Genomic DNA, 18,809 nt, shown 5'->3' with positions numbered 1-18,809 from the left:
CCAAATTCATGCCCATGTTTACTTTACAATGCTTAATACTGAGTTTGGCTCATAGGAAGAATCAATAAATGTTCATTAAATTAAACAACCTAAACAGGAGATAAAAAAATCTGAACCATGTCCCCCCTCAAGCTGTGCTAATATTTGATTTGCTCCCTCCCCCCACCACACATAGGGCTGTGAGGCAGAAATGAAATGAATGAAAATTTTGAAAAGTTAGAAATAGTGGAGTCATGGGCAATATGGTACTTCAATGTCTGTCAGTCAGGATGCACTGGGTAAGCTGCTACTAGAGAGGGCGGTTACCTTCGTATTTCTCGGACATCCTGTTAGTGGTGCACCGGTGTTCCACCTTTGTTTTGTAACTATAAAATAACGTTTCTTTGTTTCAATCAGCGATACAGTTTTTGGCTTCTTCCTGTGTTAAACCTAGGAAATGGGTACAAACAACAACAACAAAAAAACCCTGAGGATGCACGATGGAGAAATCAGGGAGGAGGGGTTGTGAGGCTCTTGATTCTGGTGGAGCCACAGAAACTGCGCATCAGCACCCAGCTTCTCAAGTCCTGTGAGCTCCACCAATTAAAAGCTTTACTACAGAGTCAGTCCTTCCCAAGCCCTGGGATATCCTAAGGGAAGAGTATCTGTGAGTCCCCACTGTGTCCCCTTCAACGCTGGCCCTAAGCAGCACATGCAGGGTCAGTCTGGCCCAGTGTGTGGAGGCCATGGGGACCTCGCCCTGTTGCTTACACACCATACCTCTAAGCTCACCTATCCTGCTGGCCACTGCCCTGTGTAGCCCTGCAAAACAAAAGCTGAACACATGCTGTGTTTGGTGCCCCATGGTCCAGTGGCCTTCCTTTGGGTCCACCGCTGATGCTGCGAGAACTGAGTCCATTTCACTCTTTCCCTTGTTCACCACCTAAATCATAAACTTCCTTGGTCGCCTCCCTGCCCCTGAACACTCATCCACTTAGCTATGCGTCCTCTCCCTGACTCAGCTGCTCACTCCACCTCTACCCCCAAAACCCTTTCATTTTGCTCTCCGAAATTCCCACTTCTTTTTGACGTCCTCACTGACGCTTCTCTCTTTCTCCTTAAGTCAAGCCTGTACTTGATATGCTTTCTCTATTGTCCCCAAGGGAATTGGGTGCTGTTTCATTCCTAGCCTCTTGGGGAGAGGGATCTGGGCTTGACATCCTCTAGTTTTCCAGTGTTGCTTTCATACAATGACCCTCCCTAGTTTTATGTCTTGTAAAAATCCTGATGCTCTGGGGCTAAGGAATCCATCTCTAATACCTTTGGTCCTCATTGTTCTTACCTTTCACCAAACTTCCAAGCATCGTTTGTTGAAGGTTTTGGAATCGAATCAGTCTTTCCCACCCCAGTAGTGACTATTCTTCTCAATGACTTCGAAATTGAGGGGAATGTCAGGATGTCAAGGATTGAGTGGGATGTGTAGTGCAGGGAACAGGTATGGCTGTTTGTAGGCTGAGTTGGTATGATCTATCTCAGATAATAATTTGAGGAGACTGAATGTTTCCCTTAACAGCTTCCCAAGTCACCTGACCTGCCACCCAAAATACCCAAATTAGAATCCAGGTGGTTTGTTTGTTTGTTTGTTTGAGGTTTAGTTAAAATTGCCTTGCAAGGAGTTCCCATTGTGGCTCAGTGGTAATGAACTCGACTAGTATGCATGAGGACGTGGGTTCTATCCCTGGCCTTGCTCAGTGGGTTAAGGATCCAGCGCTTCTATGGCCATGGTGTAGGCTGGAAATTGCAGTTCTGATTTGAGCCCTAGCCTGGGAACTTCCATATGCTGTGGGTGCAGCCCTAAAAAGACCAACCATAACAACAAAAAATTGCCTTGCAAGATACAAGCACATGGTAGACAGAGGAGTTAAGTGAGCTCTTGAGCACCTTAAAGAAAAATAATTTGTCAAATACTGATACTTAGGGTTGCAGATTACAATAGGCAAGAAAGAGTTTTCTCAGAGCTAGAAGCATTGTTTGAGCATGATGCTGAAATTTAAACCAAATGCAAAGATCCCTGAGGAATGAGGCTGTGTAGATGGGGATGGGGTTTCCTACTTCACAGTTTTTTCAATAGTTTGACACTTTCAAAGAGACATACTGTAGGTTGTGAGTAAAAAAATCCTTGGCTGGCAGCCCTCATGTTTGCCTGGCATTTTTAACTCTAACAAAAAAGATGGCTGTTTTGGTCAGGCTGAATCAGTATGACTCATTTTTCTTCTGGTAATATTGTTCCCATAAGTGCATCAGTCAAATGTTTAGGCAACGGGAGCCATTTAAGGCATCTACGGTGCATGACTCCTATCCTTTTCTTATTCTTTCATTAGGTTTTATGATTTATAAGTGAAAATTAAATTGTATGGGACCAATTCATGAACTATGATGTAATTAACAACAAGCATAGTTAATTTTGTTACCTGAGGGTTGTAGGAGGATCCTTAAAGACTTAAATGGTGGATCTGTCTTATGAGCCATGGTGTTAGTTAGCTGGTGATGAAAACATCAAGGCTTTATCAGTGAATTTCTGTGGTCTGTTCTTCCCCACCAGATGCCCTGTAACTTGGGCCTGACCTCTATCTTCACCAACAAAGGAGTTGCTTGAGGCTAAAGCACTTGCTGCCTCAAACCTGAGTGTCCCTCTGATGTGGCACAAGGATGAATGCTTCAGAAATGTCCTCAACTGTTCTGACTGACAAAGGTCATCAGTGTTAATCAAAAATGTCATACTGATAAATAGTAGGGTGAATAGTCTGTATCCTCCAATTCAGAGCAAGAATGACTTCCCAAGTGTAAGGAGTTTAAAATGACCATCTTGCATATTATATTTTAATTGTTTAATGTTTTCTCTGTAGTCCTGAAATTCTTTTTAACTTGCACATTGAAGCAATGTCAACTTTTATTCAGGGTTTTTCCTTTTTTATTTTTAGGGCCACACCCTCAGCAGCACATGGAGGTTCTCAGGCTATGAGTTGGACTGGAGCTATAGCTGCTGGCCTACCCCACAGCCACAGCAATGTGGGATCTGATTCGTGTCTGCGACCTACACCACAGCTCATGGCAACACCAGATCCTTAACCCACTGAGCAAGGCCAGGGATCGAACCCGCATCCTCATAGATACTAGATGGGTTCATTTCCACTGAGCCACAGCAGGAGCTTCTTATTCAGGTTTTAAACTGACTGTGAGATACTGAACAAGAGAGAAATAAATCAAGGGATGCAAATAAAAAGAAATTTAATTTTCTTGAGCTAGGGAAAGTGCTATGAAGTATTCAAGTCATTTAAAAAATTAATGACAAGGGGTATAATTCTTATTGGATAAAACAAATAAAAACTAAGCCTAAACTCTAGTTCCACATTATGGCTAAGTATAAGGGAGAAGAACTAGAAAGGGAAAAAAGGGAGGAAGCCAGAATATATATTCATCTAGAGAGTAGGCAAAACCAAGTAAGTACACCCACCGGAGAATTCCATTTTATTGACATTTGTTTCTGTCTGAGTATGCTTCATCTTAACCAAAATGATAACTGAGTGCTAATATTATTATTGTTACTCATAGAAGTATATTGTGTGTATGTATATATATTTAATGACTGCAAGAATATATATTCACATAAAATATTGATATAAATATATATCTTATTGAATATTTGAATATACATATATATGTACACCCTATAAATTAATACACTATATATATATAGTGGATGTGGATGTATACATAGTCTTGTATGGTTCAATATTTTTAGTTTTCTATCACATCTCAACCCCCATCTCTCTCTTATTTGTATCTGTGTCCTGAAGTCTCTACCTTTATTGAAAGAGAAAGATGGAAGGTGAGAATGTTTCAGGAAGAAAGTATAGCTCATCACTCTTCATTTTGGTTATGGAATTTCAACTATTAAATTGCTGGATGGTTGATTAAAGATTCACATAATTCTTTAACTGACCTGGACTCTAAACCTTTAGAGGCTTTGCTGTGAATGCATGATGAGTATAGCTCATTGAGTGAGAAATTAGTCTCTGGGCTACAGAAGCATTGACCAGAATAATTTCATCCCAAGATGAGAGGAAGCCAGAGACTTCTCTCAACCATTTTTGCTCAGCATAAATGTTGATGCTATTCTCAGTTGCAGAATACACCAAACTCATCAAGCAAATATACCTCCAGTGGAAAAGATAAATAAAGAAACCTAAGAGGCAGGTGGTGTAGAAAGCCCATCACAGCATAAATCCTTTGGATATCAGTAACTGTCAGGTCAAAAATTTTTAATTTTCATACTGAAAATTCTTCTCAAAGATTTTTATCCCATCTCTTCTCTTAAGAAGCAGGTCATGAAGGACATCTGATCACTTAAAGTTTGGAAGGGCTCAGAGAAGCTACCTTAAACATCACTCTTTTCCTTACTGAGATGTAAGAACAGAGGGATTGAAACTCTGTTGACCCCAGGGCTGGCTTGATGTCTTTAAAATAAATTCCTGATTTCTTTTGTATAAAAGTTAAATGATCAAGAATTCTGATTTATTTAGGGTAATTGGTCAGTGGAGTTCTGGTTATTATACAGTTTCTTAACCATGTTCTCAAGATAGAAGCACCACAGGACCCTGTGTCATTTCACACAGGAGCCTGAAAAAAAACAGGTGCTTAAGCTGTAATAATGATTAATATTGGCAATTTAGAATAATACTTAAGAAGTAAAGATTTATTTATAAACTAAGTTTTATGTTGTTATTTTACATGTGAGCAGGAAAATATCACTGATTATATCCCAAGCTATAAAGTTATAAAATTTACTAGAATAAAAGTTCTTTCCATTTGGTTTCAAGTTTCATCACTAGTAGGTACATATTTGGCCCATATTAACTTAGTCCCTTGTCAAGTCCTTAATTTGTTTTCATCTTTTGCCCTTGGCTTTAGTTAAAATAATTATAAGAAAAAGACTGCTAGTGGATTTGCTGTAATTACAGTTTTATAAAATTATTATCCCCCCTAAAAATGGTATAAGTAAATTGTCTTTTAGAATTTAGTTCCAAGATAAGTAACACAATGATGCAATTAAGATGATCTTAATGTCAGAAAGTTCTGAACCAAATCTGATGTCCAAAGAGGTTAAGTCTGTTTATTTTCCTTCTTCTTCTTTTGGGTCTGAATGTCCTATTTTTATTTTCTTTCCCCGAGTGTGTACTTTTTGGCTGTTCTTCATATCATTTTGGAAAGAACACAGGGTCCAAGTAAAGTTAATAAAGAAGAAGAACTAAAATGATAGAGTAGACAAAAATGTACGGCATGCTGTTTTATCAGGTAAAAATGAGGGCAGAAGAAAGCAAACCTGAGTTCTTCAGTTCCTCGTTGCTAAACTGATAGAGAAGGTCGTACACGCCTCCCAGGGAGCCAGAGGTGAAATAGTGAGTCCCAAAATCATCAAATATCCGGCTGTACAAAGCAGCGTTGTATTCTAGAGGCAGATGGTTAAGTGCTTTCAAAAAGACGTCAGAAAGCTGCAGATCTTTAGTTTTCATTGTGAAGTTTAAGACTTTTATCACTTTATGGATCCTAATAAAACTGGAATCCTAAATGGCAGAGGAGAAAAGAGTGAAAAAAGAAAGATGATTAATGGTAATGAAAGCTTGAGCTATCAAGCATTAAATGTCTATCGTCAGCTTCCTTCTAACCACAGCATTACAATTGTTAAGTCTCCATGGCATTTTCCCACATTACAAAAGGATACTTTTCATCTTATTTTCCAGTACCTTTTCTTGAGATGTTCAAAGCGCTAAACAGATAAGATGATCTCAAGTGTGTAAACTGTGTGCCTGAACCATTTGCTCTCTACGAAAAGAGAACAAGTATCAGAAAAAAAATAAGTCTTTCTTGATTGTCAATCATGGGTGCATCCCTACTGTGTTTTTTATTTAGAAAGCCTTGCTAATGCAAATAATTTAAAAATTTGGTGTAAATTTTCAATTAGATGTTATACAATGAGAATCAGTTCATAGCTTTGCCACAAACTTGGGACAAGCATGTCAATTTGTAATGGAGCAGGACCGTATATGGTCTTTCTGGAACAGGTGCCCTGCCAGGTCCTCTGCCTGCCTCTTGTCTGTAGAAGAACTTAGCCTCCTGGGCCTTCCTCAAGTTTCAAAGAATAAATATAATCAGAGAAGTGAGAAAATGCGGAAAGAAAGGAAAATGGTCAAGCAATACAAAATAATAATTGTTTAGCCATTAAACAAAGTCAAGGACTTTAGTTCCTCCTCAAGGGCTGTAGATCATATTCTAAGCCATATCCTGTGAGCTGTTCTGCAGATACTGAAACCCCCACCATGTGAAAAAAGTTAACCATATGCTTCCAAAATCACATAGACCCCAGACCAATTGGAATCAGAAGGTTGATGATGTCGGATCCCACCAAACAATCTGAAGAACGTCCATGAGTTGATGAGGCACCCCTACGACTCCCCTCTCTCATCCTGTCTTTAAAAACCTTTCCCTGAAAGCCAGTGGGGAGTTCAGATCTTTTGAACATGAACCAATCTGCTCCACTAGGACCCTGTGCTTGGCACCCTGCAATAAATGCTGCACTTTCCTTCACCACACCCCAGTGTCAATAGACTGGCTTCCCTGTGCATGGGCGAGTAACCCAAGTTTGGTTCAGTAACAAATTCTCTGGGCCTTGGTTGTCTGGGAAATGTCACTTCCTGCAGAGCCTTCATCTGTGGCATTTCACACCACTTTCAACTCCAAAATGCTATGACTCAAAATTACACAGGGGGTAAAATAAAATTATTTGTATTCTCCTCCATCAGTAAGTAGAAATACTTGTTTGGAGGTTGTTTTTTTCTTTGTCTCTTTTTAGGTCAGGTTAATTTAGGACTAGGTGGTTACCGGTATGCCCCAGATTTTATTGCATTAAATCGTGGATTTCCCATAGCCACTGAGTTTGATGAGTGTATCCACATATGTTGTTCTTCGTAAAAAAATTTATGTACTCTAACCGATTTCTCAATTTTTTGCAAGTTGTAGTGTCTAAGTAATAAAAAGAGAGAGGAGCATATTTCAGCCAAAAATCCTTATTAATTAAATGATTAAATTTTATTAATTAAATTATTATAGCTGTAAATTACCAAACAGCTATCTTTCTGTGTGCTGTAATTATGGCACAAATGCTAACACAAAGGGAGAAACATGAAGGGAGGAAAATAACCACAAGGACTGAAGAAGAGTCGACATTCATGCCCCTCCCTCTCTCTTTTCTTTTTTCTCCTCCTCCCTCCTTCTCTCCCTTCCTCCTTCCTACCTTCTTGCCTTCAACACATTTATCACTCAGCTATGCCAGATGCCGTGGACACAGAAGTGAACAAGGCAGAAAAAAATCATGCCTTTGTGGAGCTTATATCTTAAATGTCCATTGATTCTGTTTTTAAGTTTAATACTTGAATTTTGTCATGGAAGTGTGACTTTGGAAAAGTAGAGGGACTTTGTGCTTTTAATAAGATGCACACTTACTCCCTGAATATCCGAAATGTCTATTTGGATGTGGGCACTGAAATGGGCAGTTTGAAATTTCCAGGTTGATTTAAAAATGGAGTGGTGGGAAATTCTGGTAACTTGACTTAGCATAAGCATGTCCACGGTGCCCCACCTGTCGTTATGTGATGGCTAGAACTGACTATTCTGGACTAAAAAACTATGAGACAGTAGGTTATTAATCATGTACAGTCTATTTCAAAATTCTGTGCAATCTTGCTTAATTTTAACCATCTTTTTGTTGGTTCAGTTTGGTAAAGCAATTTTAAAAAAAGCACTGAATCTTACTGAGATAACTGCTATTTTGACTTTGAAACAGACTCTCTGCCCAGCAAGTGATTAGTCAGGTCTGTGATTGACAAAATAAATAAAGCATTAAACTTCATTGATTTTCAAGCTTGTGAGATCTTGTTTTCACTATTTGAATTCTAAGAGAGGTTGCAGTAGCATTTTCTGTTTAACCCTAGATATCCTTATTCTGTTCAGATATAAACAAAGATATTGGGTTGAATGGTATTGACAGTCTTGTAAGTCAAAAATGGTTGAATATCAGTAGTTTCAAATGTTCAAATCTGATACTGCAAATAGTCTGAAATGTTTCCACTTTGGGGCAGACTATTACAGGATCAAATAACAGCTGTTTACCTACAGATCCAGGTTTTACAAGTGTTCTCTAATATGTTTGAAACATTTATAAAGCAATTCTGTGAAGCAAATCTTAATGTTGAGACTGGTGTGTGTGTATCTATATATCTACATATCTATATATATAAATATATCTATATATCTGTACATTTCTACATTCCTACATTTCTCTCTCCATCTCTGATTATATTTTTAGGCAGTTATTTCCGATCCTGGATATAACAGCAGAAAAAGCCAGGGGACTTTTAAAAGCCGGAATCACATGCCCAACCTCAGATATTCTGAATCAGTAAACTAAAAGGAGGGCCCGGGGGAGTTCCCGTCATGGCTCAGCAGAAATGAATCTGACTAGCCTCCATGAGGATGTAGGCTCCATCCCTGGCCTTGCTCAGTGGGTTAAGGATCTGGTGTTGCCATGAGCTGTGGTGTAGGTCATAAATGCAGCTTGGATCTAGTGTTGCTGTGGCTGTGGTGTAGGTCAGCAGCTGTAGCTCCTATTCAACCCCTTGCCTGGGAAGCTCCAAATGCCATGCGTGTGGCCCTAAAAAGGCAAATAATAATAATAATAATAATTACAAATGAACATATACAATGTAAAAATAAATATAAAACAATCCTTAGAAATCCTAGGAATAGCTTGGAATACAAATATTTTGAACTATGCAATAAAACTCAGGTTTCAGAGACCTGTGATGACAGTAGTGGGGAAGGATATATTTTCAAGGAGATTGTGGGGAATAGGTAAATGGGGGGGCTATAGATATTATTTTATGTGATAAAAGAAAAAATAGTTTTAGTTATGCTCTTTAATTAGAGAAAAGTAACTACCAGCAGAATTTAAAAGTTTAGTAGAACTGCAAAAAGACCAAAACCAAAAAAGAGTAAACAGAAATGTGACAAAGAAAATGAAAGTTAAGGAACAGGAAATCAGCAACACGGTTAAATGAGGAGGAAAAATTGAAAATAGAAGAATCATGATCAGGTATTTTGGCGAGGATACTAAATATACATTGGCTGAATTTCTCTAGCAAAGACCCTAGACTGTAAGATTACATTGAAGAAGCAACATTCTGTTAGGTGTGGTTTATAGGAAATATGCCTAAAGTAATAAGACAGCAGTTAAAGAGAACACAGCCATAAACACAGGTAAATGCATGCAAAAGGAAGTGTTATTGTACATTATCTCTATAACTTTTGAAGTGGAATATGACAAAAGAAATGTAAACCAATGTCTGTGTTAGAAACCCTACTGATTTGATATTAAAAACTCTCTCCTTCTAGCATGATTGCTGGAATTGGGGCTAATTTCCAGGAAAGAATAAAAAGATAAGAACCATTTTTTTACCTTTTTGTGGGAGGCTTGAATAGCTTGTTTGAAGGCAGAATTATGGCTGCTGGTTTGGCTTTTCTTTGAGGAATAAAAAATTGGTACATGAAAAGAGCTCTTCTCTTGGCCAAAACCTATGGCTTGTTGATCTTTACTATTTTCAAGAGGAATTAAATCCTCATAGAAATCTGTTTCAAAATCATCTTCTTTAGTTTGTACCTGGAGAACATCCATATGAAATAAGACATCTAGGAAATATTAGAGCCACTTGTGAACACCTAACACAATGATGCTTCATTCATTTACGTGTTCAATAAATATTTGTTGAGGACCCATTTTGCTAAGGAACAAGGAATAGTGGTGTTCCCTGCCTTCAGTGAATCAATCAATAGTTTAGTGAGGGAGAAAGATAATCACAGACACTTTTTTTTTTGTCTTTTTGCTTTTTCTAGGTTCGCTCCCGCAGCATATGGAGGTTCCCAGGCTAGGAGTTGAATCGGAACCGTAGCCACTGGCCTACGCCAGAGCCACAGCAACGCGGGATCCGAGCCGCATCTGCAACCTACACCACAGCTCACGGCAACGCCGGATCGTTAACCCACTGAGCAAGGCAGGGACCAAACCCGCAACCTCATGGTTCCTAGTCAGTTCACTAACCACTGCGCCACGACGGGAACTCCCACAGACCCTTCTTAATTCAACGTGGAGGGTATTGTGCTGCCCGAGATTGCCACTAATAACTACAAAACTCAGAAAGGCAATGTCAAAAAAATCTCTATCAAAGAAACAGACTTACTGTGGTAAGAAATGAGAGCTATTTTCAGTCTCCCTGTGAATTTAATGCCATTTGCAATCGAATTGAAGGTATTTTTCAGAAAATTGAAGCCTAGAAAATGGGAGGGCTGGTCTTGTGCTCCCCTACTCTGGCGCCATTGTCATCCTCTTAGCCTTATTCAGAGTTGGGCATTAGCACTCCACTGACCAAGTCTTCAAGACAGAAGACAGGGTACCCTCCTTCACTGTTGGTGGGAATGTAAGTTGGTACAACCACTATGGAAAACAGTATAGAGGTACCTTGAAAAACTAAATATGGAACTACCATATTACCCAGCAATCCCACTCCTGGCACATATTGAGACAAAACTTTCATTGCAAAAGATACATGCACCCCTATGTTCATTGCAGCACTGTTCACAATAGCCAAGATATGGAAACAACCTAAATGTCCTTTGACAGATGAATGGATTAAGATATGGTATATAAACACAATGGAATACTACTCAGCCATTAAAAAGAACAAAATAATGCCGTTTGCAGCAACTGGGATGGAACTAGAGACTCTCATACTAAATGAAGTAAGTCAGAAAGATAAAGATAAATAATCATATGATATCACTTATATCTGGAATCTAATATATGGCACAAATGAACCTATCAATACAAAAGAAACAAACTCATGGACATGGAGAACAGACTTGTGGTATAGCACAGGGAACTATATCTAGTCACTTGTGATTGAACATGATGGAGGATAATGTGAGAAAAAGTATATATATGCATATATATATATATAATTGGGTCACTTTACTGTATAGGAGAAATTGACAGAACATTTGTTAAGTCAACTATAAAAGAGAAAATAAAAATTTTATACACACACACACACCACACACACAGAGGACAATAATCAGTTAGTTCCACCTGGTGGTTGGGTATCAATTTTCACTGACTGGGTCTAGGAAGAAGAGAAAAAACAACCAGTGGGACTTGACTAATTATGAGTAGAGCAGGTATTTTCCAAGTACAAGTTGTGATTATGCTGGTAAGAAGAGAACAAAGTTTTAGTTTTATTTTTTTAATTTAATTTTCTGTTTTGGGCTGCACTTGTGACATATGGAAGTTCCTGGGCCAGGGATGGAATCCGAGCTGCAGCTGTGACCTATGCCAAGCTGCGTGACAATGCCAGATCTCTAACCCACTGTGCCACAGCAGGACCTCCTGGACAAAGTTTTTAAAGTTGCAGAGTAAATTGACCGAAGAGTACTTCTTCATGTCAAAAATGCTTGTCTGGTTTGCAATGGAAAAATCTGTTTTAAGATATTCAATATTAAAATGCACTGTGAGGCAAACCACATGACACAATTAAATAGCTTGCACAATTAGTCAAGGAAAGAAATAACCCAGCTGCAAGAGAATCTTGCTCAACAGTAAAATACAGTCAAAAGTTCAGTGTTCTTTTGAGATATGGCAGTGCATGCTAGTTGGCCTTTAAAATGTCCACAAATGAAGCTCATCTGTGAACAACAAAGCAACACCATCATATATAAATATTGTTGCTGACATTTCTTTAAAAAACTCAGACTACAAATACTTTGTTTTATAGACTAGCTCTCACAGGAGAAAAGATGTGTCAGATTAAAGAAAAAGATATTTGCATATAAGGAGGGAATATTGGGTATCTGTGCTCAAAGAAAATCTGATCACATATATTATCTTCGTGGGAGGGTAGGTTTACAAGTGAGCAGCGTTGAAAAATTAGATTGAACTAGGAAACTGGGGCCAGGTGTTAGATGCCCTGCTCAAGTATCTGGACTGAATTCTGAAGGCAAGATTTTGCATCTAGTAAGTTCTTTAAATATATTAATTGAATGATTGAAAAATTGGGAATGTTACCATCACATTTGTTTTGCAAAGATTGCATTAACTATAGCTAACTAGAGGCAAAGGGAGCCCTTAAAAAAACTGTTCCAAGAAGCCAAGTGAGAGAGGACAATGGCCAGGTCTAGGGAAGCGGGGGTTGGGTAGAAAGAAAATGGAGAATTTGAAAGATACATAGGAGGTAAGTCCACAGAAATTGTTGACCAAGTAGATGTGCATGTGTGGAGAAGAGAGGGAGAGAGAAAAAGAGAAAGAGGGAGAGAGAGAGAGGGAAGGAGGAAGAGGGGAGGAGAGAATGGGAATGCTGTTCCTGCAGGAATATAGAAAAGCAAGATGACTTTTGAAAAGAGCAAGATGAGTTCTTTTGGTGGTGTGTGGGGAACATCTGGTGGGCTCTGATTAACTTCATTTTCCTAGATTTTCCTAGGAAGTGATGTTAACCAAACTCTAGGGAGAGGTTTCAATCCACATATTCTTACTAGCCAGTCCTGACCATCCATGGATCTTGTGGGCTGATGGCTCCCTGGGGCTGGATGTGTTGTAGATCCTTTCACTTAAGTGTTTGAAGAAAGGGTTTGGGTTTGTAGGAAGGGGCAGAAGAGAGTTAAGAGAGATTGGAGGAATGGAGGGGACAGGGTGACACATAGTATCTGGTAGTGTGAGGGTTAGAGACAGAACCTACAGTTGTGGATTTCACAAGAGGTTTAGGGAGGCTTTGGGGGCTCTGCAGACCTAGGAAGAGGGAGACTTTGTCTAGGTAGGTCAGTATATTGGTAAGAGTCAAAGTCTAGAGGTAACTACTTTCTGTATTTTGCTGGTGACAGAAAATGCTTAGCATACAGCAAGTAGCAAGCAGCAGCTCCAAGGAAAAGAGAGGAGGATTCTTGAGGAAGTGGTACGACTCTGGGAACTAGTGCAGAGATCTTATGGGGACTGAGCTCTGTGTTTAGGAGTTGGGGATCCCTGACGGGCAGAATTCTTTTATTGGTCTTCCCTTCTGACTTCCTGCCCAATTGCCTTCCTTTCAAGAGCCCTCTCTATTCTTAATGTACCAGCTAGCCCATTATTTTATCTGTGTCAATAAGCTCTGCTATTGTAGAAGAAAAAGAGTCAGATGCCTGCTGAATGTCTCCTGCTCTATTGTTTCCAATAAGGAATAGCTTAGATTTGCATGGCTGCCTCTTAACGGCATGAACAAAGAAATACGAAAATCAGTGGAAAGTAAACCGGTAGCTGTGACCTTGGGTCTGGTCATTTCCAAATCTTTGTTTAGAGAAATATCATCATGATCTTCCTCAGCAGTTGAATATTATCTAAAATTCACTGACATAATAGGTAGAGACCAGCTCAGGTTAAGGTAGACAAGTTTTAAAACTATGTGGATAATGAAAGAAGTCTACTTTCTTCTGAACGAGGATTTTAAGGCTGTATTTCCTGGTATAACTTGCCATGCGGGCTTGGTTGCCAAGTTATATGGGTGGATCCAGTATTTTGCTGGTAAATATTTAGCAACCACCTTTCTGGAAGTGGGGGAAAGCTGTCATTTACTACAGCATTTACCTTTTCTCATGTTGTATGTATTCCTACCATAGCTGACTTCGAGATACCTAAGTGATGGCCTCGAATTAAAACTTGGAAGGAGATGGACAGTAACAAATGATTATACAGTAATTTTATGATATAGACACAATAGATGTAAATAACCTCCATTACACTGATAATGGTCAAATGTGGCCAAAAAATTGAGAAGTGATACATTCTGCATAATTAATACCTGTGTTTTTAATATCTTTATTTATTGGTAAGATTATATATTTAATAGTTATCAATATCTGTGTTTGATAATCAGCTTGCAAAAACCCTGAAAATGGAACAATTGGCTTTGGTAAGCTGAAGAGCTGGCTCTAGCACACCATTGGTGAACTTCACAGGTGATATCTTTTAAATAATAGTTTATGAAAGGAACTTGGACCTGGCTGTCATTGCAGAGGCATTAATATCTTTCCTCATATTACTATTAAGATGTCATCTAGCACAGGAGACACTGGACTAGGAGCCAGGAGCCAAGAGTTCTAATTCCTCTGTGCCATTTTCTTGCTGCATTACTCTGGGAAGGTTTCTAATGTCAATGATCCTAAATCTCCTATTAGGAAGATGAGCATCAATAATTTTCCCTTTCTGAGAAAGCTGTTATGGCACTTGAGTAAAACAACATATGCAAGTACTTCAAAAACTATAGGCGCTATGTAAGTGTAAAGTATTATCTGAGCCCATATTTGGCCTCATACGCAGAGCTTAACATTTGTTACTTGTAAAACTGTAGAAAAGAGATGCTTGCTAAGAATATATGCAGTGTGGTTTTGGGGAAATTACTGTATTTTGAAATTAAGCTTATGGATTGGTTGTTTCAGGGCTAGAAAGCATCCTCCAACATGACAATATTGTACGTAAATGTTTGAGTTTTGGCTCTGTCTACAGAGCCTACTCAATACAGCTTAAGAATAGAATACCTCTTCCATCATTGACAGAATTTTTGATGTTATTTTTTCCTTTAGAAAAAAATGTATCTTCTGAGTTCCTATTCCATAGGCCAGCAAGATCTTTTCTACCCCCTTTAGTGATGGTGGGCCCTTTGGGGTTAGCATCTTCTGGATCTCTGGGGAGAGAGTGGGTAGTTCTTTTACCTGGTCAGGAGCACGTGTGTTACTCTTGTCACATTTACCTCCAGGCAAAGATGGGACTTCTTAGGGTAAGTCTCCCAAAAGGTGTTTGAATTTGTCAGTTAGACCCCCAAGGACATTCTCCTAATATATATTAGATGGTTTTAAATTGAGTTTGTCAAATTGGAAAATGCCTGTATTTGTATAGTTATAAAAGTTTTTTAAAAAGAAAGATTGAATGACTTTTGCTGAACTCAGACTAACTGTAAAGTGGTTTCAGAAATCATTTGACTTTCTGAAATTCTCTCTAGCATGTCAAATTTGTTTGCATGGGTATAACCATTAAAATCCTGTCTTTACTGTTTCTCTCTCTCTCTCTCTCTCTCTCTCTTTTTTTTTTTTTTTGGTTTTTTGGTTTTTAGAACTGCACTAGCAGCATATGAAAGTTCCCAGATTAGGGGTTGAATTGGAGCTATGGCTGCTGACCTATGCCACAGCCACAGCAATGCAGGATCCAAGCAATGTCTGCAACTTACACCACAGCTCACGGCAATGGCAGATCCTTAACCCACTGAGTGAGGCCAGGGATTGAACCTGCATCCTCATGGATACTAGTCACTAGTCGGATTCATTTATGCTCGTCACAACAGGAACGCCCTCTTGTTTCTTTTATCATAAATTAAAAGAAACACATTTTTTGTTTTTACTTTAGTTCAACAAGTATGGAGTAATTATTTTTTGTAAGGCACTGGGCTAGATTCTGAGAATATATAGTACGCTTGCTACCACTCAGGAAAACAGAAAACCAAACTAGCTAATAAAATAGGAAGGAAGGTAAGCAAAACTACCCCCATTATATTTAGATTCATCTTCATTTTTTTTTTTTGGAAGCCAGATACTCTTTCATGTGTTAAATTTTGTTACCTAACAGAACTAACTATGGTAAGAAAATTCTGAACAAACCAAGTAATTTACCTGAGTGAGGATATGTTACAGCTATGTGTTCACTGGAGAAAGCCTGGACTCTGGAATTTGGAAAAGCTGTACTTAAATCTCTAATCCACTGCTTACTAACTGTTTAACTTTGGGCAAATTAGTTGCTTTATTTTCATGTCTGTAAGTCGATGATAATCACACTGACCCCATCGAGTTGTGGAAGAATTAAACACCAACACATAACAGGTGATTATACATGGTCATTACCTTTTTATTCTGTCCCTTCCTTTATTACTATTTTGTCATTGGAAATCGAGCCTATAATCAGCATTGGTGTTGGGAGTGCCCCCCCCCCCCCCCGAAAGGCTGTGTACTCAAAGTCGACGTTTTCTAGATTGGCTGGAACACGAAATGGATTACTGGCTTTACTGCTTTTGACGGTTTTACATACTCCTCCAGTGAAAGAATTACCTAGGACTTCTCCTCTGGGCTCTCCTGCCAGAATATGAAACCTAGAAACAGAGTAATTTTTAAGAATTCAATAGATGTAGAGCAATATTTAAATTTTACCATGTTTGTATGAAAGAAATTCTTCTCAGACATTTTTGACTCCTGACAGATGGCTTGAAGGAAAGTCCATTTTTTTCTGAACCATGGGGAGGTGTCCAGAAAGGGCTGGAAGCCAAAACTCAGCTCCTTGGGCTCTGTGAAATTTTCCCTATTCCACCTACTTAATTGTTCCGGGCTTTTGATAGGAAATAAAATTTGGGCTTATATTTATTTCATGACTTGTAAAACAAGCATAAATTTTGGAAGCAGATTATAAATAAGTTACTACATAATTTATTTCATGACTTGTAAAACCAGTGCAAACTTTGGAAGCAGATTATGAAATAAATTACTGGATACTTCTGAGTCCACTTCCTTAAGTAAGATACACAGTAAAAGAATTCTTACAAAGAGCTAGTAATGAAATAGTCACAGCATGGAGTTCCCGTTGTGGCGCAGTGGTTAACGAATCCGACTAGGAACCATGAGGTTGAGGGTTCGGTCCCTGCCCTTGCTCAGTGGGTTAACGATCCGGCGTTGCCGTGAGCTGTGGTGTAGGTTGCAGACGCGGCTCGGATCCCGCATTGCTGTGGCTCTGGCGTAGGCCGGTGGCTACAGCTCCGATTCAACCCCTAGTCTGGGAACCTCCATATGCCGCGGGACCGGCCCAAGAAATAGCAACAACAACAAAAAAGACAAAAAAAAAGACAAAAAAAAAGAAATAGTCACAGCAAAATTTTAATGGGATTGTAATTATATTATTATTGTTTTTATTGACTACAATAATAACATTTAAAACAGTCTAGCACTGTTTGAAGTATATTAAATAGTAGTATTCTATTTGTTTAATATTTATACTAACCATGGGATGTAGATATAATTATTATACTCATTTTATAAATGAGGAAAATGAAGCACATAAAGATTAACTAGCTCAGCACAAATATAAGGTAGATGAAAAACTTATCCAAAATAGTAATCGTTTCTCAAGTTCTTATAGATACTAATAAGTACTCTGTGAAAAAGAGTTTTGTGTCAAAAATTTGGTAATGCTGGATTACATATGATGAAATAATAGAAAATATGTATCATGGCCTCTGCCCCATTTCCTGACACAGAGCTTCTAAAACCCTTGTCATTTGTAATTTCCTGAGTGCTAAGAGCACCAAGAGTATCTTTTGTTCTAATGTGTGGTCCTTGACCACAGCTTTTGACACAGGGCTCCTGACTGGCTTGGGGTATCTCTGGTGATAGCCGTGTCTTCTGTGCCAATGAAGTGTTGGGCTCCTGGATGAGGGCTGGTCACTAGGAAAATCAGGCCATGACTCCAATCTTGGAATTTTGAGCCTTACCCTCCATTCTCCAGAGAGGAGAAAGAGGCTAGAAATAGAGGTCATGATCAATCATGCCTATGTAATCAAGCCTCCATATGAATCCTAAAAGTACAACCTTCAGAGAACTTCTGGGTTGGTGAACACACAGAGGTACAGGGGAGTGGTACCCAAGAGGGCATTGAAGCCCCAAGCCCTTTCCCATATCCTTGCCCTACTCAGCAGTCATCTGTATCATTTATCATGTTCTTTTATAGTAAACTGGTAAATATAAGTAAATTGCTTTCCTGAGTTCTGTGAGCAGCTCTAACAAATCAATCAAACCAAAGAAAGGTTCATGGGAACTCTCTATAAGACAGAATCACAGGTGAAAACCTGACTTTGTAATTGGCATCTAACATATGGGGGGGGCAGTCTTATAGGACTGAGCCTTTAACCTTTGGGATCTGACACTATCTCCAGGTAGACAGGGTCAAAATTCAGTTAAATTGTAGGGTACCCCACTGGTGTTGCAGAGAGTTGTTTGGTAGGGGGAACCCCACATATTTGGCATCAGAAATGTTGTGAGTGTGGCAGTAGGGTGAGAATAAAAGAGGTACACAGGAGAACCCATCTGGGAATCAGTCTCAATAAAGCTGTTAAAAAAGAGTAAGAGAGAGTGTGGGGAAAAGGGAGCCCTTTTATACTGCTGGTGGGAATGTAAATTGGTACAACCACTATGGTAAACAGTATGGAGGTTCCTCAAAAAATTGGAAATAGAACTACCATGTGATCCAGCAATCCTACTTCTTGGCACCATAATTTGAAAAGATACATGCACCCCAATATCCACTGCAGCGCTATTCACAATAGCCAAGACGTGGAAGCAATCTAAATGTCCATCGACAGAGGAATGGATAAAGAGGATGTGGTACATATATGTAGTGGAATATTACTCAGCCATAAAAAAGAATGAAATCATGCCATTTTCAGCAACTTGGATGGAACTAGAGATTATCATGAAGTTAGTCAATGAAAGACAAATATTATATATCACTTATATGTGAAATCTAAAAAGAAGTATATAAATGAACTTATTTGCAGAACAGAAACAGACTCACAGACTTTGAAAACAAACTTATGGTTACTAAAGGGAACAGGTGG

At 38.8% G+C, this 18,809-nt stretch overlaps 1 protein-coding gene across 1 annotated transcript in view; it reads right to left on the bottom strand.

Moving 5' to 3' along the window:
* C6 (complement C6) overlaps positions 1-18,809 on the bottom strand; it is a 97,490-nt gene that overhangs the window by 52,867 nt on the left and 25,814 nt on the right. The window contains exons 7-9 of the mRNA XM_047766473.1: positions 16,162-16,298; positions 9,551-9,753; positions 5,363-5,603 (exon numbers count right to left, since the gene is read on the bottom strand). Coding sequence (XP_047622429.1) covers positions 5,363-5,603; positions 9,551-9,753; positions 16,162-16,298 — 581 coding nt within the window. The remainder of the gene's footprint in view (positions 1-5,362; positions 5,604-9,550; positions 9,754-16,161; positions 16,299-18,809) is intronic.

This window comes from Phacochoerus africanus, chromosome 1 (assembly GCF_016906955.1).
Source record: "Phacochoerus africanus isolate WHEZ1 chromosome 1, ROS_Pafr_v1, whole genome shotgun sequence".
Taxonomy (NCBI): domain Eukaryota; kingdom Metazoa; phylum Chordata; class Mammalia; order Artiodactyla; family Suidae; genus Phacochoerus; species Phacochoerus africanus.
Note: the sequence above shows the minus strand (reverse complement) of the source record. Positions and strands in the feature narration are given on the sequence as shown.